This window comes from Miscanthus floridulus, chromosome 8, assembly GCF_019320115.1.
Source record: "Miscanthus floridulus cultivar M001 chromosome 8, ASM1932011v1, whole genome shotgun sequence".
In the NCBI taxonomy this organism is placed as follows: Eukaryota; Viridiplantae; Streptophyta; class Magnoliopsida; order Poales; family Poaceae; genus Miscanthus; species Miscanthus floridulus.
Genome location: NC_089587.1, coordinates 55758360 through 55786039, shown reverse-complemented (window position 1 = coordinate 55786039; position 27680 = coordinate 55758360). Strand labels below are relative to the sequence as shown.

General features: G+C 45.3%; 3 protein-coding genes across 4 annotated transcripts; 2 read left to right on the top strand and 1 right to left on the bottom strand.

Moving 5' to 3' along the window:
• The first annotated feature begins 13453 nt into the window (after positions 1-13453).
• LOC136476429 (transmembrane 9 superfamily member 2-like) lies at positions 13454-19732 on the top strand. Of its 2 annotated transcripts, XM_066474248.1 has the most exons (8): positions 13454-13905; positions 14058-14218; positions 16854-16894; positions 16998-17577; positions 17664-17801; positions 17885-18041; positions 18119-18603; positions 19210-19732. In XM_066474248.1, the coding sequence occupies exons 2-8, from the start codon at positions 14070-14072 to the stop codon at positions 19427-19429; spliced, it is 1770 nt and encodes a 589-aa protein (XP_066330345.1). In that variant the 5' UTR covers positions 13454-13905; positions 14058-14069; the 3' UTR covers positions 19430-19732. The 2 variants fall into 2 exon arrangements, with proteins under 2 accessions (XP_066330345.1, XP_066330346.1); XM_066474249.1 differs by lacking the exons at positions 13454-13905; positions 14058-14218 and adding an exon at positions 14877-14882 and having other exon boundaries at positions 16852-16894.
• Positions 19733-19985: 253 nt separating this feature from the next.
• LOC136469102 (uncharacterized) lies at positions 19986-20897 on the bottom strand. Its single transcript, XM_066467426.1, has one exon. It carries the CDS (start codon positions 20895-20897, stop codon positions 19986-19988), a length of 912 nt encoding a protein of 303 aa, XP_066323523.1.
• A 3085-nt stretch (positions 20898-23982) lies between these two features.
• On the top strand, positions 23983-27372 carry LOC136469101 (uncharacterized). The gene is made up of 3 exons (XM_066467425.1): positions 23983-24054; positions 26216-26567; positions 26747-27372. The coding sequence occupies exons 1-3, from the start codon at positions 23983-23985 to the stop codon at positions 27370-27372; spliced, it is 1050 nt and encodes a 349-aa protein (XP_066323522.1).
• The last annotated feature ends 308 nt before the right edge of the window (positions 27373-27680 follow it).

Below are 27680 nucleotides of genomic sequence, written 5' to 3'. Positions count from 1 at the left end.
GTTGAGATGGGTCGTTATATACGGTATTCCTACCATTGACAATTTTTGAGCTAGTATTATACATTACTATTGTCGGCAGTAGGTTGACTGTGTAAACGTGTAGTAAAATAAAGCTTCGAAAAACATCCCATAGATGCTTCTTGGTATCTATTAACTTGTCATTTGTTTTAGTAGTCACCTATTATAAACCTATATCTCCTAACATTACTTTACTAGGTTGTCATTCCTAGTGATGATGTCAGAGATGCTTGTTGGTACTACATAGTATTACTACTAGAATAATACTAAGCAGTTCTTTATCATTTTATGTGATTAGAAAAAATATATAAATATATGAATGAAAATGATCTATAAGGGTACAGATAATATACCATTATAGCACTTCACCTGAGAGTATTCCAGGTATCGTTATTTATATTTTTATCACAGGAAAGGTCTAGCATGGACATGTATTGATAACTTATACTATTGATGGAGAAGTAAACCATAACCAATATTCTACTCATAACAGGGGTAAGTCATAGGATAAGATATATATATGATAAGTATTGATCAATGATAATGATAAATCACTCATAGTACTCCTTTCTATGGCATTAGCATGATTAGGTACAATATTAGAGGAATAATTTCTAAGTCATTCTTAATTACAAGTCAAAGCATATATTGAGTAGTGCAATTATACCTAGTAGTCATTGTTAAGACCATCGTCATATCTACACATAAGGGATATTACTAAGGAAGATTAAGAACAGAGCTTGTCTTCCTTCGTAACCGCATCCTATGTGCATACCTATATTCGGGGAGTGGACTACAAAGAACTCAACGGGAGTGTCACATCCGCGATCTACCACATGACCTGAAATATAGGGTGAATCCGCAGATAAACAACGTATAAGCACCACGCTTACACAATGTCGACCACCCACCCATGGATCCTTAGAGTGAGCGCTATACGAACTTATGCATGAACATGATGATAATCCAACTATACTAAGCATATAATCAAAGTAGACGATAAACATTATAATGAAGAACATAAATGAGATGAATATTAACATTGTTAAAACAATTGTAGCAAGCATATAAAAGTAATGGAGAAACAAAAGAGAGGGGGTACAAAGATTATACCAAACCACGCTCTTGACACGATCGGAAATCCAAGCGAAGCCTACTTGCCTCCCTCTAGACCTAGCCTAACTAGCTATGCCCAAGAATTGATGGAGCTCTGAGGATGATTAGAGTTTTTGTTTTCTCAAATGACTTCTTAATCTCCTCAGGTGGGTGGCAGGGGCTGATATATATAGGCCGGAGTGTCCATCGTGAGCCCTTGGATCAAACCGACTTAAAGAACAGCGTAGATACAACCTAGGAGACGGTGGAGAACCGACATTCGAATGAGGGACTGACATGTGGGCCCAGGAGGGAGGGCGGCCTACAGGCCCCACCTGGTAGCCACTCGGGCTCCGCCTCGGTGTGGAGTCCTCTCGAGTCTTCTAGAGCCTTCTGGTGTCCGTTTCGCTGCGGATAAGCGCGATTAATTCCGACTTGTAGGTCCACCTTGACGGTTTTCTGGATAAACCCTGCAGAAGATATAGATTCACCAAAACTCATGGAACTTATTAGTTTAAACCCCTAGACCTTCGTTGGTGATTATATTTATGCCCTTATGCCTGTTATATTGACGATTTAACTACCGTCAACAATGCTCCAACCAGATTCGTAGAAAACTAATAGGCTGTATATCAATTATTACTGTTATGTACACAGACTTGAGATACGTAGGGTTGTCTTGGACGTTCGATATATGAAATTCAAGGTCACATATAATAGCATAAATAGTAGAAACTAATTGTTGCATGTGGTAGTCTTATTACAACCTAGACATAAATTCCTTGCTTTTATGGAGTAGTCATGGCACTACTGTAGACGGGCTCTTTGCCGATTGCTTAGGGCACTCGGCAAAGCCCCTATTGCACTCGGCAAAGGCTTTGCCGAGTGCCGTAATCGGCAAAGAGCAGTCGGCAAAGAACCTATCGGCAAAGGTTTCTTTATCGAGTGCCACATATCGGGCACTCGGTAAAGCCTTTGCCGAGTGTCACGTCAGCACTCGGCAAAAAAAATCCGACGTCAACTCTGACGGCCTCCTTGCCGAGTGCCACCTCAGCGGCACTCGACAAAGAATTTTTCCTTTTTTTGAAAATTCTTTACCGAGTGCCATACTCTTGCACTCGGCAAAGAAATTTTTTCTTTTAAAAAAAAATCTTTGTCGAGTGCCATGGCTCTGGCACTCGGCAAAGCTAGGAAATTGAGTCTCTACTTCCCAGCTTTGTCGAGTGCCATGGTCACGGCACTCGGCAAAGCCCTCTTTGCCGAGTGTGGCACTCGGTAAAGAGGGGGAAATGCTAATTTTTTTTGGTTTTTTGCTTTCCATCAGCACAAAACAAAGAAATCACATATATATCAACACACAGCATAGGATATATCACATACACATCCATATTCCATCACATACACATCCATAACCCATCACATACACATCCACCATCCATAATACATCACATACAAATCCATTGTCCATAATCCATCACATACATTCGCATCATCCATGACAATATCCATCACAATATATATATGTCTCTAGTAGTAGTCCAACATAAGGCTAAGTCTAACACAAGTTCATGCAACATAAAAAGAAACAAATAAATGGTACCTACTGCCAGCCTCCCCACCCAGAGTGTGAACTGCCACCTTGAGGAGGGCCAGTTGGCCACTCGGCCTATGGAGAAGGGCCACCTTGAGGAGTCGGGTTCGAACCCGCCGACTGTGGCTGCACAAAGGAGAAGCGAATTCATGGGTATCTACAGGAGGGCCGCACAAGCTAAAGGAATAAACAACCATATATACTCATCGGAGTCCCTACAGGAGGAGGAGGAGCCACAACTGGAGCGAACAGCGACTGGGGCACGACCACATCTAGCAAGGCCTGAAGGCTCGCCATGAAGCTGAACATGTCCTGTAGCCTCTGCGCCTTGGCCGCCCTCTGGGCTTATATAGCCTCCATCTCGAGCCGATGGGCCTCCGCCTAGGCCGCCTGCTGGGCTTCCAACCTCCGCAAGTCGGCCTGCAACATTCCACCCGCAATGTTTAAATAATGCACAGGCAAGGTAGATGTGTAAAAGCAATGAACGACGAATAAAACAGTACTAACCTAAAAATTTCGGCAGCACCTCTCCTGCACGGGGAGGTTTCCAAAACCTGCAAGAAACGTAGGCGCGATGGCCAACAACCACATATATACCAAATATAGGCACGAAGGCCAACAAACATATATATACCAAGATAAGCCATGTACTTTAGTTCTCTTTTCATGCAGATGAAAGTATCGAAGTAGTACAACAAGTACTACTACCACTACAACTACTACTACTAACACTACTACTATCACTACTTACTACTAACAATACTACTAACACTACTAACTACTAACTACTACTACTTACTAACTACTACTAACACTACTAAGTACTACTACTAACTACTACAGGTGTAGGGCATACCTTCGCGACGAGAATGGCAACAACGAGGGTCGGCGACGACAGCGGGGACGACCGCAGCGGCGTGAGGGTCGACGGGCCTAGGCCGGCACCTTCCTTCTCCTCCTCTCTTCTCCCCTCCTCCTTTCTTCTCCCCTTCCCCTTTCTTCTCCCCTGCCTCCTCCTCCTCTCTTCTGCAGTGACCGCCGACGGGGGCAGTGGCCGCCAAAGGGGGAGGTGGCCGCCAAGGGTGCCAGCGCAGGCGGTGGAGGCTGGGCGGGGGCGACGGCCGCGCGAGGACCCGGCGCGGGAAGGCGGACGGGGATGGGCCGCGTGGGCCGCCGTGCGAGGCGCTGGCGTGGGGAGGTAGATGGAGATGGGCGCCGCGGGGGCCCGCGCGGGGAGGCGCGGTGGCTGGGGCGGAGGCACGGACCGGCGATGTGCGGCGGCGGCTGAGGGAGAGAGAGGTGAGAGGGAGAGAGAAATGAGAGAGAGAGAGAGAGCGCGCGTCGGCCGGGCGCGGGTGAAGGAATAAGAGCTGCTTTGCCGAGTGCCAGATCGGCGGCACCCGACAAAGTCAATTTTCTTCGCCGAGTGTCGTGATCTGGCACTCGACGAAAAATTCAGCAGCTCTTTGCCGAGTGCCAGCTGGGCGGCACTCGACAAATTTTTTTTTTTTTGGTTTTTTTTTCCACCAATTTTTTTGAAGGTTTAATACACTACCACAAACAACATGTTTAAATTTGGGACATTTTCATTGCCTTTTGGCATATTTCTATAGTTTATTTTGTTTTGTTGAATTTTTTTAGAAAATGTAAGTTTGAACTGCAGGTGCATCGAATAATGGATTACATTCGTTCAAAAAATGTTATCCTTGTTTCTTAGTGTAAATTTAGGCTAAATCCATGAACTATCTCGAAATTTCGATCAACGTGCTCATAGGGCAACGCCGCCAACTTGCGTGGGAGTAGTTTTTTGTGAGATGTCCTGGTTTGTGAGCATCGTACGTGACAACGTGCTCAAAACTTTTTAAAAAATTTTCCACGGCATACGCATACGATACGGCGACAACTCGACAGGTTTCATGATTTTTGGAATTCGTTCGCATTTTATACAATTAAAAATCGCTCCCACGCAAGTTGGCGGCGTTGCCCCATGAGCACGTTGATCGAAATTTCAAGACAGTTCATGGATTTAGCCTAAATTTACACTAAGAAACAAGGATAACATTTTTTGAACGAATATAATCCATTATTCGATGCACCTGCAGTTCAAACTTACATTTTCTAAAAAAATTCAACAAAACAAAATAAACTATAGAAATATGCCAAAAGACAATGAAAATGTCCCAAATTTAAACATGTTGTTTGTGGTAGTGTACTAAAGCTTCAAAAAAAATTGGTGGCAAAAAACCAAAAAAATATATATTTTGCCGAGTGCCAAAAGGGGGCACTCGACAAAGAGGACGCCGATGGATGCCATTAGGCCCCTACCAATCTTTACCGAGTGTCTGCCTTTGCCGAGTGCCACAGCATTTGCCGAGTGCAGGTCTTTGTCGAGTGCCATATTTTACCGAGTGCGGCGCTCGGCAAGGCAGGTCTTTGCCGAGTGCCCGAAATTTGGCACTCGGCAAAGATTTTTGCACTCGGCAAATCACGTGTTTCCCGTAGTGTGGAAAATGATTATGCATCTAATGAAATGTGTGCATGTATCCTAAACATTATCCCCACCTATATGGATGTCACCGCTCACATAAAGTGTGACGAGCAAAATTGAAATCATATTTGTAGTAAAGCTTAGGAAAAATGAGCCTATAACACGTGGGACATAATAATACTAGAAAGTATGACATGCTATAATTACAGTAGCCACCAAACAACTGCTAAAAAACTGTGCTGTTATACACTGCGTTCGGCTGGTCATGTGCCAGCTTATTTCAGCTTGTTTCAGCTTATTCTCTCTCACAAAATACTATTCAATCATCCAAAATCAGCCGTGATACAGTGTCCACCTGTACCAGCCGTGCTAGCAGCGAGACGAATCCATCACATTCCAGCTCAACACAAGTGTCGCTTACTGTTCAGTTCTTCTCGACGGAGCAACATTTATATATTGGACACCATCAGTCCCCATCGATCTCCTGATCCTCGTCACTTGCCTAGCCATGACTTATGATGAAGAGGTTTCGTTTCTTTCATGGAGAGAAATCATGCTCACGTATAATAGGATAACCACATGAGCAAAGACAGCCGGTCAGACTACGAGAAAACAAATAGTGTTGTTAAATACTCGCTTCGTCCCTAAATAATTATCGTTGTTGGTGTCTGTGTCGCAAGTTTGACTCGATTTATAAAAAATACGTGCAACATTTATATCTCTAAATAAATTTATTAAAAAAAAGTAGATTCAAATATATTTCTAATGATACTAATTATGTACTATAAATATTAATATTTTTTAATATTTATTTAGTCAGAGTTGTTTCTTAGAAAGCGAATACGACAGATATTTATGGACCCAAGGAGCATAGCTTCCTTGTTTACTTTGTCCTGCTCTTAAACTATATTTTCCTTTGTTCTGCTTGACTACGGCAGCTCTGCAGAGGTTATTTGACTCGTACAGTAGCCGCTGAGAGGTGCGGCTGCAGCAGGCTACAATTTCGCTGAAATTTGGCTTATGCTAAAATATAGTGAGAGAAAAATATTATTTATTCGTTGAAAGACAGTGATAAAGTAGTGTCGATAATGCTGCAGAAGCACTTCCAATCACATCACAACCTATAATGCCAGAGCCAGACAGTTACAGAGTGTTTGGTTTAGTGTAGCCCAGGGGAGAAGAAAAGGTCAACAAAGATATGTAATGAAGACAGATTAAGTATGTAGTTTGCTGATACAATATAATATATGCAAGGTGAGAGTGTGAAAGTGATCAAGTAATTTGCTATTGCTAGGTACGCGCTATCTTCTGCTACATGTCTTCTAAAATGATTGGTGGTGGTGTAATTGTCTTTTCACGCTGTTCAACTCCTATCCCTTGCTGTCACGACCCGGTCTACTTTTAACCACTTTATGTCACGCTCTGAACTTGACTTAATATGCCATTCATGACATCTCACTAACATAATACCTACTGTTGGTATTTATGTAGGAGGAGTGCTCTCAAAATCTAAACCCTCTGAGTCCTAATTAACCCATTGAGCTTAATGCTAAACTCGAGCTTGCCACCGCACTGGTTAGATTCATAGTCATGTAATATAACTCTTCCCGATCTTCCTTGTCTGTCACCCATTAGTCGAAAATTGCACTTAACTCATACTCCATCTGTCTCTAAATATCTATCGTTTTCACTTCCTGAGAAACAACTTTAACTAAATATATATTAAAAATTATTAATATTTATGGTACATAATTAATATTATTAGAAAGATTTTTAATCAAGTTTTTTAATAAATTTATTTAGAGATACAAATATTACATATATTTTCTAAAAATCGAGTCAAACTTGCGGCATGCACACCAACGACGACAGTTATTTAGGAACGGAGTGAGTATATGTCATCATACATATACATATGAGAATGGAGGTAATATACAGTAACTCTAAATACGCAAACAATGCCCCCATTAATCTGACCGGTCTTTTGTCATAACCAAGCAAGGTTTGGTAAACAATGTGTCTTTATATCCTCCAAAAAAATCATAGAAACTCCATTCCGGCGCAAATACGATTATGCGCTCGTCTGTCCGGGCCTCTATTATCGATGCCCTCTGTATTGTCCGTGTGTGGACTGGATCAGCGTAGTTGCAGTACACCCTATCCTATAGCCCTGTCAGATGAAGGAGACGGGGAGAGAGGGAAGCTTCCGTGAGTACCTTCGTCCCTGCAGATCGCCAACGCTAGATACCCGTCTCTGCTGCATATGTTGCTTGCATATGTAGTCATTTTTTTCACATTATCTGTTGTTCATCTATCACCATGTTGGCTCGTTGGTTTCAGCCAGGCTTATTCAACCAGCCAACAATGTTTTTATCTCACAACAAACCAGCACCGGCCAGTCCAAACCAGCCCAGAAACCAACCAGCGAACACGTCGTATATTTGTTGCTTGCATATGTTAATCTATTGATTTAACCATTTCAGGAGTTTTTATGAAATAATTACGAACTAATAATTTATAGCCTAATCAGAATTACTGTAATTCCAACAATCCCAAATATTAGTATTTCTTGGCTTTGCCTGTCCTGTTCATTTGTTCAAAGGAGGGCGGTGCAGACATTACTGTCACGCCTTCCAAAATTTCAGACTACTGCTTCAGCTGTCTGGCCTAACATATCTTAGAGCATCTCCAGAAGTTCCCTAAATCCCTTTCTAATCCTTAGTTTTTAGCAAGATGAGAAAAAAATCCTTGTCCAACAACTATTAATCCATCCTACTAATCTTTTTAACTTGGGAAAAGTCACCCTATTCCGCGTAAAGTTACGCGCTTCCAAGTCACGCGTATCTTCTCTTTCCTGCGCGTGTTTGTCGGCCAATCTAAAGTGAAAGTGCGTGAAAAGAATAAAGAGTAGGAAATTGTTCCTTATGCAAATGTACACAAGAGAAAATATAAAAGTGGTAAGTATAATTTAGAAATAGTATAAGATTTCTGATATAAAATTGTCTTCTATATTTTAGGAGTAGATTATAAGCTTAGAGATGGTTTTCTTTATTTCTTCCAATATTTTTTTAGGAGTTGTAAAACTTCATGTTTTAGGAAGAAAATATTATGTACTCTTGAAGATGCTCTTTGTTAGTAGTACAATCAGCGAAATCTAAATAGACCAACATCCATGCTACAATTGCGCGGGTTCCTAGGATTGAGGTTACTAGAAATACACATGTTACGTGTGGATTGCTAAGGAAAGAGAAAATGTCGGTGAGTATAAAAAAGTCTTAACTGTCACTAATGCAATTTTGTCAAAAACAATGTTTTGAACAATTTTGAAATTACATATGTCGCAGATAATAGAACCTGGCCTTGTCACACAAAAAAATGGAACATATATCTGTTCTATATCACCTTTGCCAAGTATGAAGAAATTTGGATCACATTTGCTAATTAAATTAGAGTGACCAAGGGGGTAAATAACTTGAATTTTCAAGTTCTTGGCTAATAAATGGCCAGCTCTGAAGCTATCTAAAATTTTCATTTTGCTATAACAAATGCTATCGATCACTGCCCAAATTGCCAAAATAATGCATTAAGCATTTTTTTTCAAAAAATTGTACATGTCGCAGCCAATACATCTTGACCTTGTCCCTTTCATAAAAAATGGAACCTATGGATGTTGGATACCAAACATATCTAGTGTGAAGATACTTAAGTCATGTTGCTAGCTAACTAACAGTTATGCTGCCTACCGTGCTACAACGGGTCTGATGGATGGGGCTTTGTTGCTCACAACAACAATGGTGAGTTCTTAGAGGGGGATGTGGACATCTTAAGCAGCTTACAAGCCCCATACATGCTGAAGCACTTTGCAGCGTTGGAAAGTCTTCAAAGGGTGGCACACTTGGGAATGACCTGAATTATTCTTGAGACTGATGCAACAAATTTAGAGAAGGCTCCGAGGTCTGACTCCGTGGGTAAGGAGTGCGGAAGGCTGCATCTTTCGCCGTACAAAGGAAATTATGAGTCTTCTGATCAGTGTGAGATCCAGTCTTGCTTGAGATCTTGCACCAAAGTGGATGGTAGCCTTGCTGCTTATGGGGTTGAGTGTTGTGCGATATGGTTTTGATGTGTTGATGGACTAGGTCCCCGAATTTGTAACCAATTTGGTCTATGACGATATACCTAGAGCCACCGGTCAGTGGAAACCTTTCATCAGTTAAAAAAAGACGGTTCGGCGTTATGCACGCTCTTAGCACTCGGACGCCCAGATTTAGGGGCGCGTCCGGACGCACCTCTGGCCCCGTCCAAGTGTCCCGCCCCCACGCATGACACCACGCCCCTGCCGCCCCCAGAACAGTAGACTCGTTTCGATCCCCGACCAAAACAACGGAGCACCTAACGCCCACCACCCCATGGAACAGTAAACTCGTTCCGTCCGCAGGCGCTGCCATCCCGCCATCCCACCGCGCCGCCCCATCCCCCTGCCGCGCCCATGCTAGGTGCATCGCATCCTGATCGCACTCCCATCATAAAGTATTACTTGTTTGCAACATCAAACAAAAAGCAATGCGAGATGCAACATCAGAACAAATCTACTACAACAAATCTACATCAAAGCAAAGTAACTGCAACAACAGAACAAAGCTACTGCGATACGAGATGCAACATTAGAAAAAAGAAACTAATGCAACAAAAAAAATTACTTGTTGCAACACCGTAACAAGGCTGCTGCAACAAAAACAGAACAAAAGCGCAAATGCAAGAAATCAACATCAGAAAAAAAATAATGCAACAAAGAAAAATTATATGTTGCAACAGCAAAACAAAGCTACCGCAACAACAAGAAATGAAACACAATGCGAGATGCAACATCAGAAAAAAAGACTAATGCAACAAAGAAAAAAATACTTGTTGCAACAGCAAAACAACGATACTGCAATAACAGAAATAAAGCGCAATACGGGATGCAACATTAGAAAAAAAAGAGTAATGCAACAAATGAATAATACTTGTTGCAACAGCAAAACAAGACTACAGCAATAGAGCTTGTCGGAACCCTAGCCACCGCGGCGTCTCTCAGATCAAGATCCAGAGGAGGAGGAGGAGGGGGTGGAGGAGGAGGGCTCAGATCCGCCTACTTCGCCGGAAGCTGCCGCCGTCCTGCTCTGTCGATACGGGACCCACGGGATACACCGCAAGGAAGAGAGGAGAGTTAGATAATGCAACACTTTACAATCAATCCAGCGCAAAGGCTAACGCCGACTGGACGTAGGGCTGTTACTCGATCACGGTCGAGGGCCCGAACCAGGATAAATCGACTGTCTCTTGCGTTTACCGTCGAGTTCTGCATACGCTGAAGCCCGAACAAACTGCCCCGGGTACCCCCGTGGCAGGCTATCGGTGGTGAAACATCCTGTGTGCCGTGTTACTTTCGGCGAATTTACATCTGAGAGCTCGACGGACCTCAACAACATGATTTTTCCGGCGGGATCAACGTGCATCTCTTGCGCCGTCCGCGGCAGCTTGGTTTCCCCATGCAGGTCCCCATCGTCCTACATGGTCTACTCGTCAATTACTTCAAGTCGACATCAACTCGGTCACGAGACGGCAGCTACGATTTCATCCAAGAGAGCCTGACGTCGTATCTGGACACGGCACACGGGCTGTCAAAGTCGGGTGTTGCTGCCTTCTCTAGCAACGCGTTGCGCCATACGAACGGTGCAAGAGAAAGTTCAAATCAGAGTCTTAGACGTGCTACACTTCATGCATCTCGACCTTACACCATCGACACGCGGCGTCGGTTGCCAGGTTTCGACAAAGCCGAAACATAATACGTGTGCTGTGGGGGTCCTACTTCTACATGAGTTCGACATCACGAGTGCTTGCACTGCTAGTCGGAATCCGGTGCCGAGTACTGTCCAAGCCGACTACTACAGCAAGTCTTGTAGACGGGTACTATTCTTGGTGCCGAGTACTGTCCAAGACGACTACTACAGCAAGTCTTGTAAGGCACTTGCACGTTGTACGGGATCCATCAAGCATGCCAATGCTACAGCAAGTCTTGGAGCCGTACGTCTACACTACGGCCATCCGTATAGCAAACAAAGGAGTTCTACTCGGCCACGCTACAGGAAGCACTGCCGGAACCGAGCCATCTACATGCAAGTCTATTTCAAACAAGACGACTCCAGCCGCCAGCGAGTCGATTGAGCCGGTGGCGAGACGTCTAAGCCGATAGCAAACTGTCCGACTGCATCAAGCCGTTCGACTGCGCCTTCACGACTTCACCACGCGGCGTCAATCAAGCTAAATCATGGTTTAATATTTTTTCAAATATTCTTTAATCATCATATATCTCCGGATATTATCCATATGTCTCCGTGGCTCTGCTACAGTTGCATCTCCGACTACTAAAGTCTTCTCTTAACGGTTGTAATTTTATCTGAGTTGCTGAGGCCTTAATCCGTGAAGTCTGCTTGCCGAAAAGGTGCGAGAGGTGTTTAAACGTAACAGGCTACCTACCTAGAGAAATTACATAGCCTAATAAGAATAAGACGCGAAAAAATTTAATATGCATTTTATAATGTCTTCTCTTAACGGTTGTTAATTTACCTGGTTTGCCGAGGCCTTAATCCGTGAAGCATACTCGCCGGAAAGGTGCGAGAGGTGTTTAAACATAATAGGCTACCTACATAGGGAAATTACATAGCCTAGTAAGAGCAAGACGCGAAAAAAATTAATATGCATTTTATAATACTGGGACATACTTCCAACTTGATATCTTGTATATCAATTATTACATACTTTCGTATGATTACTTTGCAGGGAACTATTTTCTGGACCACGCCATCAAATAAAGAGCTCGCCCACCGCTAGCTGCCTTACTTGGCCACTACTTTGTTGGGTGAGACACATGCCCCATGCTGTCTTACTCGGTTGCTGCTCTACAAGTCGCCAGGACATCCGACTACTCGGTCGCGGTGATCGACTACTCGGTTGAGGTGATCAACTACTCGACAACTAAGGTCGACCTTGTTGCGGTGATTTGAAAATTCTAAGGTGGGGGTGATACGGGGTCTCCGGTGAGGGGACTGCCCACCCGAAGCCTTTTAACGGATTATCTAGGTTGCCTTACTCGGATCGGATCATGGTCGAACGAGAAAATTTTACGTGAGCAAGATGAGCACGAATATGAGGATGCACGTGCATATTTATATGTACTTTCATTACTCAAGCGAAACAAAGAAAGAGGCATAATATACAGCAGCATGCAAGAAGACATCAAGCACGCAAGCTAATTATGGAAACTACTCGGTGGCGCAACTGTGTTGACTTGCAATGGTATATGGATAGCCTATTGTAGTTCGCGGGTTTGGTTTTCAGTTCTGTGAACAACTTAGATTCAAGACCCTCCAACTTTTTGTTCCAAATAGCAAGAGGCTCGGGGACTACACCAAGATGAGAGTACTTTTTCTTCAAAAAAGCACACACCACTCGAAGATTCCAAGAAGCGCTATATGGTTTCACTCAAGAAAGCACTCGGGCGACGCTTGTTCCTGCTCGGCAAGACCTGGAGGAACAAGACAAGGCTTCTGGAGTTCAACCATGAAGTGCTCGGGGGCTTGTCGATGCGGGACCCACGGGATACACCGCAAGGAAGAGAGGAGAGTTAGATAACGCAACACTTTACAATCAATTCAATGCAAAGGCTAATGTCGACTGGACGTAAGGCTGTTACTTGATCACGGTCGATGGTCTGAACCAGGATAAATCGTCTGTCTCTTGCGTTAACCGTCGAGTTCTGCATACGCTGAAGCCCGAATAAACTGTCCGGGTACCCCCGTGGCAGGCTATCGGTGGTAAAACATCGACATCCTCCTCTCCGGTGGCATGGAAGTCGTGGAGGGAGGGACGGCTCGTCGGAAGCCGCCGCCAACGCCCTCCTCTCCGATGGCATGGAGGTCGTAGAGGGAGGGAGGGAGGGAGACTCGCCGAAAGCCATCGCCGTCGTCCTCCTTTCCGGTGACATGGAGATCGCGGAGGGAGAAAGGGGCAGCCCGCGAGTGCTGCGTGCCAGCAGTGGAGGAGTGGGAGTAGGAGCGGGCGAGCAGACCAAGACGCCGTCGGTCGAGCAGAGGAGTGGGAGGAGGACGCGGACGAGCAGAGAGAGAGGCGCAGTCGGTCGCGTCGTGCGGAGTCGGTCCGGACCGACGCCGCACAGTAGCAATATCGAACGGCAGTAATAGGCGACCCGGCAAACGGGCGCCCCCGCCGCCCCGCTGTGCTGAACGCAGCCAAGCTGCGGAATTTAGAAATCGCGAGTTGCCTGCAAGTCAAAAGAAGAAACACGTCCGGCTCTTTTATCTTCTTCACCTTCTTCCATAGATCCAAGAGATTTCTCCATTCCCAAGCTGTTTGACCAGACAAACCATAAAAAAAATTGAACTTTCAATCCATCTCCCCTCTCCGGCTCTTCCTCCCAAAACCTCCACGAGCTGCCCTGTCCAGCAGATCCCCGGCCGTTGCCTCCCAAGAGCCCCGCCCCAGTCGACGGTTCCCACCCAAATCCGCCGCCCCAGTCGACGGGTTCGCACCAAATCAGCCGCCCCCGCAGCGGCGCGGGAGCGGCGCCGTTGGGACGCATTCCCGCTGAAATCTCCCGACGCGGTCTCGTCATTTTGACGCCTGAGCTTCATTCGGGTGGAAAGTTTGGATCTTGGTAAGGATCTTAGGGGCTGGTGGGGTCGAGTCTGCGTGTCCTCTTTTCCCTTTCGCTCGCAAGGATCTCGCCTTTGCGCGTTGCATGTGCAGGCCGTTCTCTGGTGCGGTCAAGATCTCTCTGACTTTAGTTCTGTCGGTGCCCTTGTACAGGTGCTTGCGGAGATGGCGAGCGCTGGGGCAGCTGCTGTTCTTGCTGTTGTGGTTTTGGCTTGTGCACTGGGAGCCAGAGCTGATGGCTCTGATCACAAGTACAAGGAAGGGGATCATGTTCCGCTCTACGCCAACAAGGTCGGGCCTTTCCACAATCCAAGGTACAGCACACTCTTGCAATGCTCAAACTTTAGATATGGAATCAGCATTATGTTGTACTATGGTTTCAGTTATCCTTACAATGCGAGTTTTAATAAGCTTGCTGTTTATGTTGGTGGTTACATTACAATGGGATCACTAACAGTTTGGATGCAGTTATGTCGCTTTAACCCCAGTCACCATCATGTAATTATTCAATGGCTAGCATCTCTGTAATTTGGTAGCTTCTTTTCCTCCTTGTACGGTTTGTCCTTCTGTTAGCTCCGAGCTAACAACCCTGTAACTTCTATTCATTTTTTAATATATTGTTTGGTGCTGGGGAGCTTTGCTCCACAGTTTCTCTTAAAAAAATATGGTTTGGACGCAGCAGCTTAAATATTACTAAGTGTATCGTAGGTCATGTACTACTCAATTATAGGGCTTAGTATAAAAGTTATGAATCTGCATTCCGAGACTGTTATAGTGGTATTCTTCAATTATAGGAATGGAGTCATGTATTACTAAGTGTTTGCAGAGCTACATATTTAGCTTGAATGCTTGATAATAATCTTGATAACTCCATACTTGTACCGTGCTGAATGTCATGGCATGGCACAAAGAATGTTCCCTCAATCTTGCATAACTGAAAAAATGAACCGAGTACAGACTGCATACTTCCACAATCCATCCGAAAAAAATGGGATGAGCACAGACTGCATACTTTAACAATCAGGATCAGCATGGCACACAAAGATGACTTATGTTTGCGGAACCTTCAACAATCAGGTCAGCTGAATAGAAAATCACTAATTCACAAGGTTGTATAAAAACATATTGACACAGAAGCACAGATCACAAGTGTGTACATATTCTCTGTTGACACATAATAACAGATTCTTTTCTGTACACATTTGACACATAGCTCAGATCACAATTCACAAATGTGTATAAGAACATATCACAATTTGCAAGCACCAATTGTGTGTAAGAGTAGATCATGCACAAATGAGATTCCATAAAAGAACAATGTGAAGCAATTGTATAAGCATATCAGTACATATGTATTACACTGTCTTAGAAATTATGGAATAATGTTAGGCACAATTGTAGGCAGATGAGCTCTAGGCTCTAGCTATTGAGGCGTCGAGCAAGAATACCATCCTAGAGGCTTTTGTAGTATTCCTGCTGAGTGATGGGCATGGTACTAATGTCGATTCATAATTCTCTCTTCGTCCAACATCCTCTTGAACTCAAATTCAGACTTATCAAGTTTAATCCTTTCTTGTGCTGGTATTTGCTCCTCAGATTGGCTAATCTGAGCACTCAAACCAACAGCATCAGTACCATCTCTAATCAAGGTTGTGAAATATCACCCTCCATGTATATGGCCTGCCAAAACATTACAGAGCCTCTCTATGAACGGAAAAAAACATAAAAGAAAGAGCAGCTAAACTAGTAGTATCGCTTATGGTCTAACAAAGTGAATACTGAATAGAGGCTGCAAGTGAACAGAAAATAACAGCTAAATTACATATGCAAGTACTAGCTAGTAGTACTGCTCATGGTCTCACAAAGTGAAGACTCTACCAACTGAGCTACTATCACTTATTTATTTTTTATAGTTTCCCCGCTATTGCATCAAGCACAAGAGTTTGCTTTTCCCAGGCAATTTTCAGTCTTTGACTTCTAGAGAAAACAATTTACTTTTCAAACAAAACAGTTTAACACCTGAGATGTAACCCGGGGGAAAATCTATGTTAGATCCACATGAGGGGCTGGCCGCTGGCCTAAATGGGAGAATTATATGTGCTGATTTTTTTAAGCAAGTACTTCAGATTCTGTTCTCCCAAAAGATGATCCTATCCATAACTCGGACACAAGACAGAGCTTCACCCTAGCCGGTTGCAGAATCAAACAAAACAAAAACTACTGAGCGGATCATCATCTTTCAGCCAATGCATGGGCCGACAGCCCTTGCCCTAGCTGGAGTCTGTCTCCCCCACCTGCTGACTGGAACGAAAAGGATTCACCACTGCCAAGCATCTGGGGATGTGGATTGACCTGCCGGTGCCACGATTGGGTTCTCTCCAGGCCATGGGCTGCAGAATTGTTTCATGGAGTACGCCAACATGGCATATCTGCAGAAACGGTGGCATGTGGGGAAGGGGAATGTGGCAATAGGCAGACCTCGCGGGAAAAGGATTTGCGTGCGCAGGGAAGGAATGCTGTGCTCCTTGCCTGTGTGGGAAGGTTTTCACGACTCCGGATTCAGAGTGGAGTCGACTCTCCACCTCTAGCTAGCGAGGATTGCAGGATGTGGTATGGCCATAATTGGAGAACAATTTTGGGGTGCTGTTGGCGGTATTTTTTGTTACCAAGAAACTCAATATATGGCTAGAGGAATTGCTTTACAGATGCTCTTGGTTGCTGTTACAGTCTTTGTGGTTCCACTTACACTAGCTAGAAATAAGCAGTATGGATATCTCGATCGAGGATAGGTTATATGGGCAATTATGCCATGTGAGCTATGGCATTTTCATATTTTTGTTAATGCTTAAAAAACAGAATCTACAAGGGAATAAGCATGCGATGTCTCTATTGAGCCTCTTGTTAGCGCTGTTTTGCTTTTGTTTGATCATGAGTTGTCGTGTGTTGCAGTGAGACGTACCGGTACTATGATCTACCCTTTTGTGCACCAGGTATACAAATCCCAACCTTTTCTGCTGTTGTTTGCTTTAGCGATCTCTTTGACTGGTTCTGACCATTTATTGCTTCTTTCTGTTAAATGCTGGCTTGTAATAGAACATCCAAAGGACAAAAAGGAAGCTCTTGGCGAGGTTCTAAATGGTGACCGGTTGGTTGATGCCCCATATGAGTTGGACTTCAAGGAAGACAGGAATTCCAAGGTTCTCTGCAAGAAAGTATTGTCAAAAGAGCAAGTTGCCAACCTCCGGGATGCAGTTGCCAAGGATTACTACTTCCAGATGTACTACGATGATTTGCCATTATGGGGATTCCTTGGTAAACTGAACAAGGACAAGGATCAAGGAGATGCGAAGTACCTACTGTTTAAGCACATCCACTTTTACATCATGTACAATGATAACCGAGTCATAGAAATCAATGTACAGACTGATCCAAATGTGGCTGTGGATATCACAGAGGACAAGGAAGTGCCAATAGAGTTCTCTTATTCAGTGACATGGAAAAAGACAGATATTCCTTTTGAGAAAAGAATGGATAAGTACTCCAAGTCTTCCTCTATGCCACAACATCTAGAGATCCATTGGTTTTCCATAATTAACTCGTGTGTTACTGTACTCCTCCTGACTGGTTTCCTGGCTACAATCTTGATGCGTGTTCTCAAGAACGATTTCATCAAGTAAGATATTAGCTACTGGGCTCCATTCTAGTCACCTAGCTTGCAGTTTACTAGATGCATTATTAATTCATTAATTTTCATTGAAGGTATTCTCATGAAGATGAGTCCCTTGAAGACCAAGAGGAGACTGGATGGAAGTATATTCATGGTGATGTCTTCCGTTTCCCCAAACAGAAGTCCGTTTTTGCAGCACTTATTGGATCTGGAACTCAGCTTCTTGCCCTGTAAGACCTCTGTCAGTTTATATTATCTTATTAGTCAAGCTCTGAAAGGATCCTATCCGTTATAAATGATTCTTGTTTCACAGTGCGATTTTCATCTTCCTCCTCGCTCTTGTTGGTGTCTTTTATCCATACAACCGGGGAGCTCTTTTTACTGCCCTTGTTGTCATCTATGCTCTTACATCCGGTATTGCTGGATACACAGCCACTTCTTTCTATCTGCAACTGGAGGGAACAAACTGGGTAAGCCATGCTTTAATGATCATCTTTCTTCAATCCTTTGCTGCTGTATGTTTACACATCATGTCTATGTGTTTCAGGTTAGGAATCTAATATTGACTGGCTGCTTATTCTGTGGACCTCTCTTCTTGACATTCTGTTTCCTAAATACAGTTGCAATAGCGTACAGTGCTACAGCAGCTTTGCCTTTCGGCACTATCATTGTTATTATCCTCATCTGGGCACTTGTAACCTCTCCTCTCCTTGTGTTGGGTGGTATAGCCGGGAAAAATAGTAATACAGAATTCCAATCCCCCTGCCGCACAACCAAGTACCCGAGGGAAATCCCTCAGCTTCCATGGTACCGAAGCACCATTCCTCAGATGACAATGGCAGGGTTCCTCCCTTTCAGCGCAATTTACATTGAGCTGTACTATATATTTGCCAGTATCTGGGGGCATAAGATATACACTATCTACAGCATCCTCTTTATTGTGTTCATTATCCTCATCATTGTCACAGCCTTTGTCACAGTGGCACTTACGTACTTCCAGCTTGCTGTTGAGGATCATGAGTGGTGGTGGAGGTCAGTGTTTGGAATATCAACTCATCTTTATGCTTTATCCCTCATTTTTGTTCTTGTCTGTGGTTACCTTTTTATTGTCTTTGAAAATGCCATCCATCAAAACTAGAAATGAGAAGCACAAGGTCTGGTTTGTAGCAACTATTTTAGTACATGGATTGCTAGATCAGAGCTTCCTTGGGAAATGTTTATAGAAAATGCATTTATGAAAGTACTGGAACTTAATAAACACTCGGGCATCCAATGAGAAATTAGAATAAACTTACTTCTATAGCACTTAAGAAGTTATATTTCAGCAATATGTATCATCTGCTGTTGTTTTGTATCAACTGATGCTTGGATAAAGTTTGGTGCTAAAATAAGGCTGATGGATATAGGACACTCAAGATGTGGATTATAATGAATGATATGAATGAACATATACATTTTTGGAATCGTGGTCTGTAGCAGAGAAGTCAGAATTTATGTGTGCATTAGGGAACCATATCTGGATAAACTTGTTAGATGTCTGTTCTCTAGTTTTGTAGGTTTATGTTTTCATTCTCTGTCTTGCAGTTTTATCTTCCATATGGAATACAATTACAAACCTGTAAAAATGTCTGCTTGCAGATCTGTCCTGTGTGGAGGCTCCACGGGCATATTCATCTTCTTCTACTGCATCTACTACTACCATGCGCGGTCCGACATGTCAGGCTTCATGCAGACATCCTTCTTCTTTGGCTACATGACCTGCGTCTGCTACGGCTTCTTCCTCATGCTGGGCACCGTCGGTTTCCGCGCATCGCTCTTCTTCGTGCGGCACATCTACCGCTCCATCAAGTGCGAGTAAACATTGGCTGTTGCTAGATGTGCTCACGTGGTCCAACATGTCCATGGCTGCTGTTTGGGTGGCTTCAGATCCGAATGGAGAAACCGTGACCAGTTGGATTGTGCCTGAATTATGCCCAAGCGCCAGCATGCCCCTCAATCTGAACCTCTTCGCCTTTAGCCTTTATAGCCTTTATATGTTGGAGCTCCCGGAAAGGAGGGTGTATGTAGTGTAGGACTGTTACCAGAGGCAGTGTCTGTCAGTCTGTATTATTATCTACACTTGTAGTCCTGTCAGTGTCACCCTATAATTTTGTTGCTGAAACCTGTGTCTTGCTCAGTAGAACATAGTATGCTTGTATGTGAAACAGAGGGAGGAATGAATTAGCATGTACGGAAGTCCGGTGTGATTGAACAAGGACAGTTTAGGTGAGAAGGCAAGCGCAGTCTGTTTTGTTTAGGTGGAGATCCTGCAGGTTGGGCTAATTGGCTCACATGGGCTTGGGGAGCTGAAGTGGGCCTAAAAAAGGCCTACATGTACTACACTACTCTTTTTTTTTTCTATGCAACCCCTGGCTCTATGGCCCTGTTATTGGAACCATAATCTCGACAACATTGCGAGCAATCAAGGTCTCTACAAATTCTGGGAGGGCCCACACGTGGCGACCACCCGGGTCCCAACACATAGCGAGCTTAGCTAAATTATGTGCTATTCCATTACAAGCTCTAGGAATAGAAATGACACTACTGCATACAAAATGCTCATTCAACAAATCACGAGTGTCCCTTATCAACATTCTGCATGCTGCCAGATCCATGGATGGTGAGACATGAGCTTTTTGAAGAATTGTCGAGTCCATCTCCACCTGCACTCGTGAAATGCCATGATCTGTAGCCGCTTGCAAAGCCTGGGCACACGCGGCTGCTTCAGCTGTGATCGCATCCGGGATTGATCCCAGGCGACTGGCCCCTGCAGGCACCACTTCGCCTTCATAGTCACGGACAGTAAAGCCCCAACTTCCTTGCATCATCTCCTGGACCGAATTGATCATGAGCTGGCCCGGCGGTGGAGCTTTCCATCTAGCATTCCCAGCTGTCTGCCTGATCGGCTCCTTCCTCTCCGACTTGCTCAGATCGTTCAGCAAGTTAAGTACATCTGCAGCAACGTCATCCACACCCTGACCCTTCTCCCCTTTGTTAATTTTGTTTCTCTCAGTCCACCACTTCCAAAGGAATAACACTGTTTTAGTTCGGGCTTCTTCTTTCAGTGATAATATTTCAGTCACCACTTCCCATGCCGATTGCTTTGACAACAGCTGTTGGCGAACCGGTTCAAGGGAAAGAGTAGACCAACATCGCTTCACCAGCTTGCATTTAAGAAAGCAATGTCCTCCATCCTCATCCAACCGGTGACAAATTGGGCATCTTGTATCGAGCTGCACACCTCTCCTCTGAATATGCATCTTGAAAGCAAGACAGTCGCGTGCCATGATAGAGTGATAGCGGGGAAGGAATGAGTTATTAGGGATACAAGAACAGTTTGGGATGGGTGGACAAAGTCCAGAATGGTTGCACAAGAACAGAGGTGCAAAGACATGAGCAGTTTGCTTTGTTTAGGTGGACATGCACAAGGTTGAGCTAAATGCCAACCCCAGCTACTTGCATGGGGTTTGGGGAAGTGAGATGGGCCTAGAAAAAGGCCTCAGAGCAGGTCCAAGCGCATCTTTGTGCCTTTTTTTTTCCGTTCGCTTTCAATAAAGATACTGTATTGTTATGTTATTTAAAGATGAGATGGAGTGAGACGGTGACGTGAGATCAGATGTCTCTGGACGACTTTGAATATAGCTAGAAAAAGGCCTGTAGCGGGGAGATTCTTGTCTTGGGCTTAAAGGGAAGGGAAGGGAAGAAAAAGGCAGATTCCCCGGGACCAAAAAATGGAGATGCCAAACGAGGCAACGAACATGCATGGGGTGACAGCAACTCTCACTCTCGCAAAGGACCAAAGTTGAAAGAAATGCACTGGCTTTTTCTAATCCAGTAGTCTAAAATATACACACATGACTTTGTTTTGATTTGAGTTTTTATTTGCAGCCCTGCTGTGTTTTTTTTTTTTTTTGGTATTGTTCTTTCAACCCTGAAGATGATGAGAGCTTCATGAACAGCTGTGTTTTTGTCCTGATTTTTTCAGACGACGTAGGAGGGGTCGCCATCAACCATGGATCTCAGTGATCCTCCCAGCTGAAAGAAAGCCTGAACATACACGTTGCAAACTTGCATTGCGTCATGCGTTATGCTGTCGTCTTGTCTGCAAGTTCCAAAGCCTGAATTGAACATGCTAGTTTGCGCAATCCGCTTGTAGGTTCCTTGTTGCCTCTCTCCTCTTCCTCCGTTATGGTCATGGATGCATGGATATACTAGACTTCCCTTGTTTTGTCTGCTCACATCAAATCAAACCGGCGACATAACAAAGCGAGTCATTTCATCCAAAACTTTCGGATGGAAGAAACGCAATGACTGTTCATCAGACACGTGATTGTGATAGCTCTATCAGCGTCGCAAGTCGCAACGACAAAGTTGACAATGCAACGTCAAATCTTGCAACCGAACCGAGCCGCGTCGTGTCGTACAAGGACTTTGAAACGTAAACCTACCGCTGGGCTGTTGTTATCTTTCGCCGAAAGCCAGTTCCGTAAACTTTCTCTACCATCAAATGTTAAATACTCTTCCGCCTGAAGGAAAAAAAAAGACAGTTCCAGTATAGTACAGGTCCCGTTCGCTTCGTTAAAAAAACAAGCCGAAACACTGTTTCGATTAATTTGTTGTGGAAGAAAAACACCGTTCTGACTAAAAAAAATAAGCTGAAAAGTACGGATTATAAGACAAAAGAACAAGGCCATAGTATAGTACCGAATCCAACCGTTTTAAGTTTATATCAAATTCATATGGAAATCATTAATATTTACAAACTAGTTACTACCTCCGTCCTAGAAAAGTTGTGATCCTGGTATTTAAATGTTGTCTCAAAATTTATGTAAATGTGGTGAGGATCAGTTTTTTTTTGTAGGACCTACCAATAAAAAAAAAGAACCGCATGCAACCGCACGATCTATCCATGCATCCATCCATCCGTGATTCTCTCAAGCACTGGCAGGAAGGCAGCCTTCCGGCCTTCCGCACCCAGAATAAAAATAGCGGATGCGGAGAATCCAGAGGAGCGTTCACACCGTCGTCAGATGTTTCATCTCGAAGTTTCGGCGGACACTTGCTGTGGCGCGGTGAAGGACAAACGTGGGCGTCCTCACTAAACAGGCCATGAAAAATGAGATTTCCATGTTTTTAGGGACGGATATAGTAAGTTTCTTGTAATTCAACTTGTCTATTCAGGTTCAAATTCTCGATTTGACGTAGGTTTTTGTATTTCTCTAGATTTAATGGCGTTCTTTTAGTAGTAGGTGATGTATCCATCGGCAATGAGACGCATATGAGTCTCTTTAAAGGTGCTTATAGCGGTACGGTGTATACGTATGTTTGTATGAGTAAGTCTATAAGTTGGCTCGGTTTTTCGAAGCTGCTCATAGGGATATGGTGTATGCGTTTTCGTAGGTGTGGGTGTGCATGTATGTAAGAGTGTTGCGTCTGTACTATGATTTGGAAATAAAAAATAAACATCGATATTTGTAGCAGATTAAATAAGGAGTGAAATGCACCGTAGGTCCTGGAAGTTGTCTGTAGGTGTCATATAGGTCCCTAGATTGTCAAAATATATTTTTGGGTCCCTGGAATTAGTTCGGGTCTCGTCCAGGTCTAAACAGGCGTTTACCTGACTCGGTAGCTGACGTGGCATGCGGACTCGGTGCTTATATGAATCTGACAAAAAAAACTCTTGTCAATATTTGCCACTCACATGTGGGTCAGAGACCCTAAAATACATTTGGAGACTTTGGGAATCTATATGACACCTATAGATAACATCAAGATGATGAATTTTACTCTTAACTAAGATTTGTTGTGGAATATATTTTTATAGCATATCTATTTGGTGTAATATAAATATCGATAATCTTTTCAGTAGATTTGATCAAACAATTTCAGATGGGTTGACTAAGGATAGAGCTAGAACTGTATTTTTTTTGTGGTACTTGCGTAGAAAAAACAAACAAATACTAGAATAGAATATATCTCCTGCAACTAAAAAGAACAAAGCGTGGACATTTTTTTTGTGCGACATTTATTTTGGTTCGTCCGTCTGCCCACGCCTACGATCCCACGACATTTCCCGCATGCTGCATCCTTTGGTGCGAAGAAAACACGGAAAGTCTTGACCCTGATTTGCATGCGCTACAAATACGGAAAATCTTGACCCTGATTTGCATGCGCTACAAACACGGAAAGTCTTGACCCTAATTGCCTCAAGCAAGCAAAGTGATCACCCACGTCTCACGCTCGATCATACCGCCCTCGTGCCACAAATATGAAATTCTTAACCCTGATTTGCATGCGCTACAAACACGAAAGACCATCGTCGCTCGTCGCTGCACGATCGAACGCGTCTTCTTGGTAGGACTCAGGCCAGCGATGTTGGGGAACTCAGCCATGGAACCAGCCTCCTGCATCACAACCACTCCGCCGTGGAGCCCGCGCGCGTGGGTGCGCCGCCATAGCTGAAGGCGCCCACCATCGGGGCCCGCTGCGCCGACGCGACACCCGGCGGCGCTCACCGTCACCCCGCCCGTGCTGCGCGGTGGGGTGGGTGCGGGGGGGGTGAGGTGGAGGAGTGCATCGCTGGTCAACTAGTACTGTGTCGTCACCCTGCTTGGTTAGGCTCGGCCGCATGGTAGGCAAGAAAAAGAATGATGATTTCTCACTGAAGTTAAACCTTGAAAAAGAGGGATTTCTCATTGAACTTGCCCTGAATTGTTGCAATTTATTGCCATGTGTCGGTGTTTCGGACCGGCGGGTCCTCAACCAACTAGTAAATTTGTACTGTGTTCCTAATCCTAGATGGTGATGCAAAGAGACACAAGGTTTATACTGGTTCGGGTAATAAGCACTCTACGTCCAGTTTGAGAGATCGATCTTGTATTCCTTACACCGAAGTGCTCGTAGTAGGGGGTTACAAGCAGGGCGAGAGAGGGAGCTAATCCCAGGTCTCTACGTGGGGTGGCATGGATTGCTTGAGATGTTGATCTTAGGCCGCGGGGAAGTTCGAGCGTTCATCTGTGCGTTTGTGCATGAGTTCGTTGCGTGGGCCTAGACCTAATCGTTCGTCTCCCTCTAGAAACGGCCCAGGTCCCTCCCTTTTATAGTTGAAGGGGGGATCAGGGTGATACATTCGCTAGCTACACGATGTCGTGCGGACGGAGGCGGCATGTCCGAGCCCTGTAGCCTATTACTGTGGCGGCGTGGGCGACGGAGTGGTCCCGTCCTTGAAGTACTGGTGTGACGCGTCGGTCACATCCGATCCTGTGCGTCGCGGGAGCTCCAGGGTTACCTCGCAACGGGCGTGGTGGTCGGCGTGCGGGTCACTGTGTGTTGACTACGCGAGAAGCCGAGGCTCAGTTGGTGCTGAGGCCGAACCATCGTGGGAGGCTCGGTAGACGTGAATCCTAGGGTTGTCGAGCCTCTGAAGTAGATTGCCGAGGCTTGGAGGGAACAGTTGGTCTCGTACGCTGATTCCGAGGCTATGGTGACCCGGACTAGACTCCCCATGCCGCGTTGTCTCCGGGGCGGGGGTTACGTGGCACAGTGTAGTGTAGGCGCTGATCGTGGGCACAGCACCAGAACACAGTGGCCGGTAATCCTAGCCGCGCCCTGTCCTAGTCGGTATGGCGTCGACGCGACTCCTTGTCCCGTCGGCCACTCTGCGGTGTCGAGCCATCGTCCGGCTGAGATTGCGGGAGTGGTTGATGTATTAATGGGACATGACGCTCTGTCGGGGAGCCCGGTCGAGGCAGAAGCAACGGATCATTGCCGAGCCGGCTTTGAGCGAGACGAAGAATCTACATCTTGTCCGAGGCTTTACGCGCGGGGCCTCGGGCGAGACGGAAAATCGGTTCCCCGTTGAGGCCCCCTGCGCAAGGCCTCGCGCGAGGCGGAGGTTTGGTAGGCCGCCGAGACCTCCCGCACGAGGCCAGGAGCGAGGCGGAGAGCCGGTGGGCTCGGACGAGGCCGGGGTTTAACAAATGGCTTACCCTTTGGCTTTGTTTTTTGATGGGGTTTAAGTGATTCTTTTGGTATACGCTCGGGGTACCCCGTTTTATGGTACCCGACACCATGGCTTACATTTGTAAACTCTAGAGGATGAGTCAATGGTTGGCATTGATACACTAATGCTTGATGTGACATTTTTTGGTGCGACATTTGTTTTGGTGCGACATTTGTTTTGGTTCATCCGTCCGTCCACGCCTGCGATCCCACGACATCTTAATTGCTGATTGATCGTGCAATTCTCCTTGATTGAATATTGCCTGTCATGTGATAGAGGAATCATGGTAAAATAGGAAGTAGAAAATTATTGTGCTATCCATATACACATTGCATGTTTGCATGCACCAGCATACATGGCAATGAGCAAAAGAAAAGAGAATTAACACAGAAGGAAAGATAATTAAGACAAAAGGAACCTCTTTGTATTTCTAAGAACCTTGCCAAATTTTGCTTACATTTAATTACTTCCCCTCTTTGCATTTGCAAAAAAGGGACAACTTTTTTCTCCTTTCATTTGGTTTTACGCTTACGTGTTCCATCGCCATCGCTTGTTGTTTCTTGCGTGAACCATAGTTGATGTCATCTGTCTTCCATGGTTTAGCCTCCCAATCCTAAGAGAAGGTCCCTACCTCTCCCTGACTGGAGATCCGGCCTGCCAGAGGATCTCCTCGAGTCCATCAAGCAGCGTCTCGCGTTAGGCCACGACGCGGCGTCCTTCCGATCCGCTTGCTCCCCATGGCGCGCCGCCGTCCCGTTCGCGACCTTCGGGCTGCTCCTGCTGCTCCCGTTCGACCCCGACTCAGACCGCGTCGGCTTCTACTACGTCCCAGAGAAGAAGGTCTTGTCTAAGATGCTGCCCGACGTGCGCGGCAAGGTGGTGTGCGGCTCCTCGTGTGGGTGGCTGGCGCTCATGGACGAGGCGGCATCCATGACGCTGCTGAATCCATTCGCCGGCACTGTTCGCCTAAATGGTCGTTTAGCCCATTTAAACACCGTGTAAACGCTACACGGTGGTGCGCCGTTTTCGTTTAATCACCCGTTTACCCCATTTAATTGGCCGTTTAGCCCGTTTAATGGGACGTTTTGCCCGAATAATGGCTAAACGATAGGTGGCCGACTGTTTACCGTTTAGCGTTTAGGAAAACACTGTTCGCCGATGCCCGTGCCCCCCGCGTTGAGCTCCCGCCAGTAGGCGAACACGTCGCGACGGTGTCCTTATTGGAACGCGTGTCTAGGGTCCACGGTTGGTGGGTCCTCCATCCCACCAACGGCTACGGGGACGTGAATGCCGCAGGCAGGGCCATCAAGCTAGAAAACATGAAGAATGTGTTCTTCCATGAGATCGTGCTCTCGGCGCCGCCTGACGCTGCCGGTCGTGAGTGCGTGGCCATGGCCATGCTTGGGTGCTCCACGGAGGTCGCGTTCTGCCGGGTTGGAGTCCACAGCGCGTGGACGCTGCTCGACACCAAATTGGAGTTCTCCATGGGGTCCATCGTCTACTTCCAAGATAAGTTCTTGGCAATTGACTGCACTGGAGAAATCTCTGTCTGCAGTAGCAATACCGTCGGCGCTACTCCAACCGTGATGCTACTGCCATCGCTGTCGCCACCTGCGGGGCGCTGCCACCGCAGCTACCTGGAATCAAACGATGAGCTGCACATTGTGGGTGCCATGGTGAGCACGTTCCACGAGATACAGAGCTTCATCTACAGCAGCGCGATCTACAAGTGTAACCTCTACGACCGTACGCCGGATTGATCCAGGGTGAGGGATATCGGTGATCAGACACTGTTCGTGTCTAAATATTTCAATGAAAGCTTTAGTGGAACAAGTGTATCCAAGTAAAAAGAGAACAAAATCTACATATCTGAGCCATTGTATGGGGATCCATACGACTTGGTCCATCGACTGGAGATCGTTGATATTGCTACCGGCGCATCCGAAGTGAAGCTTGTCCAAGAAAAGATGCAGGGTTCCGAGGTTGGATTCGACCCAATCTCTAGAAGCTCTAGAGTTTGTGAGCCTGCGACGCCGCGCACTCCGTGACTATGTTAAATTCATAAACT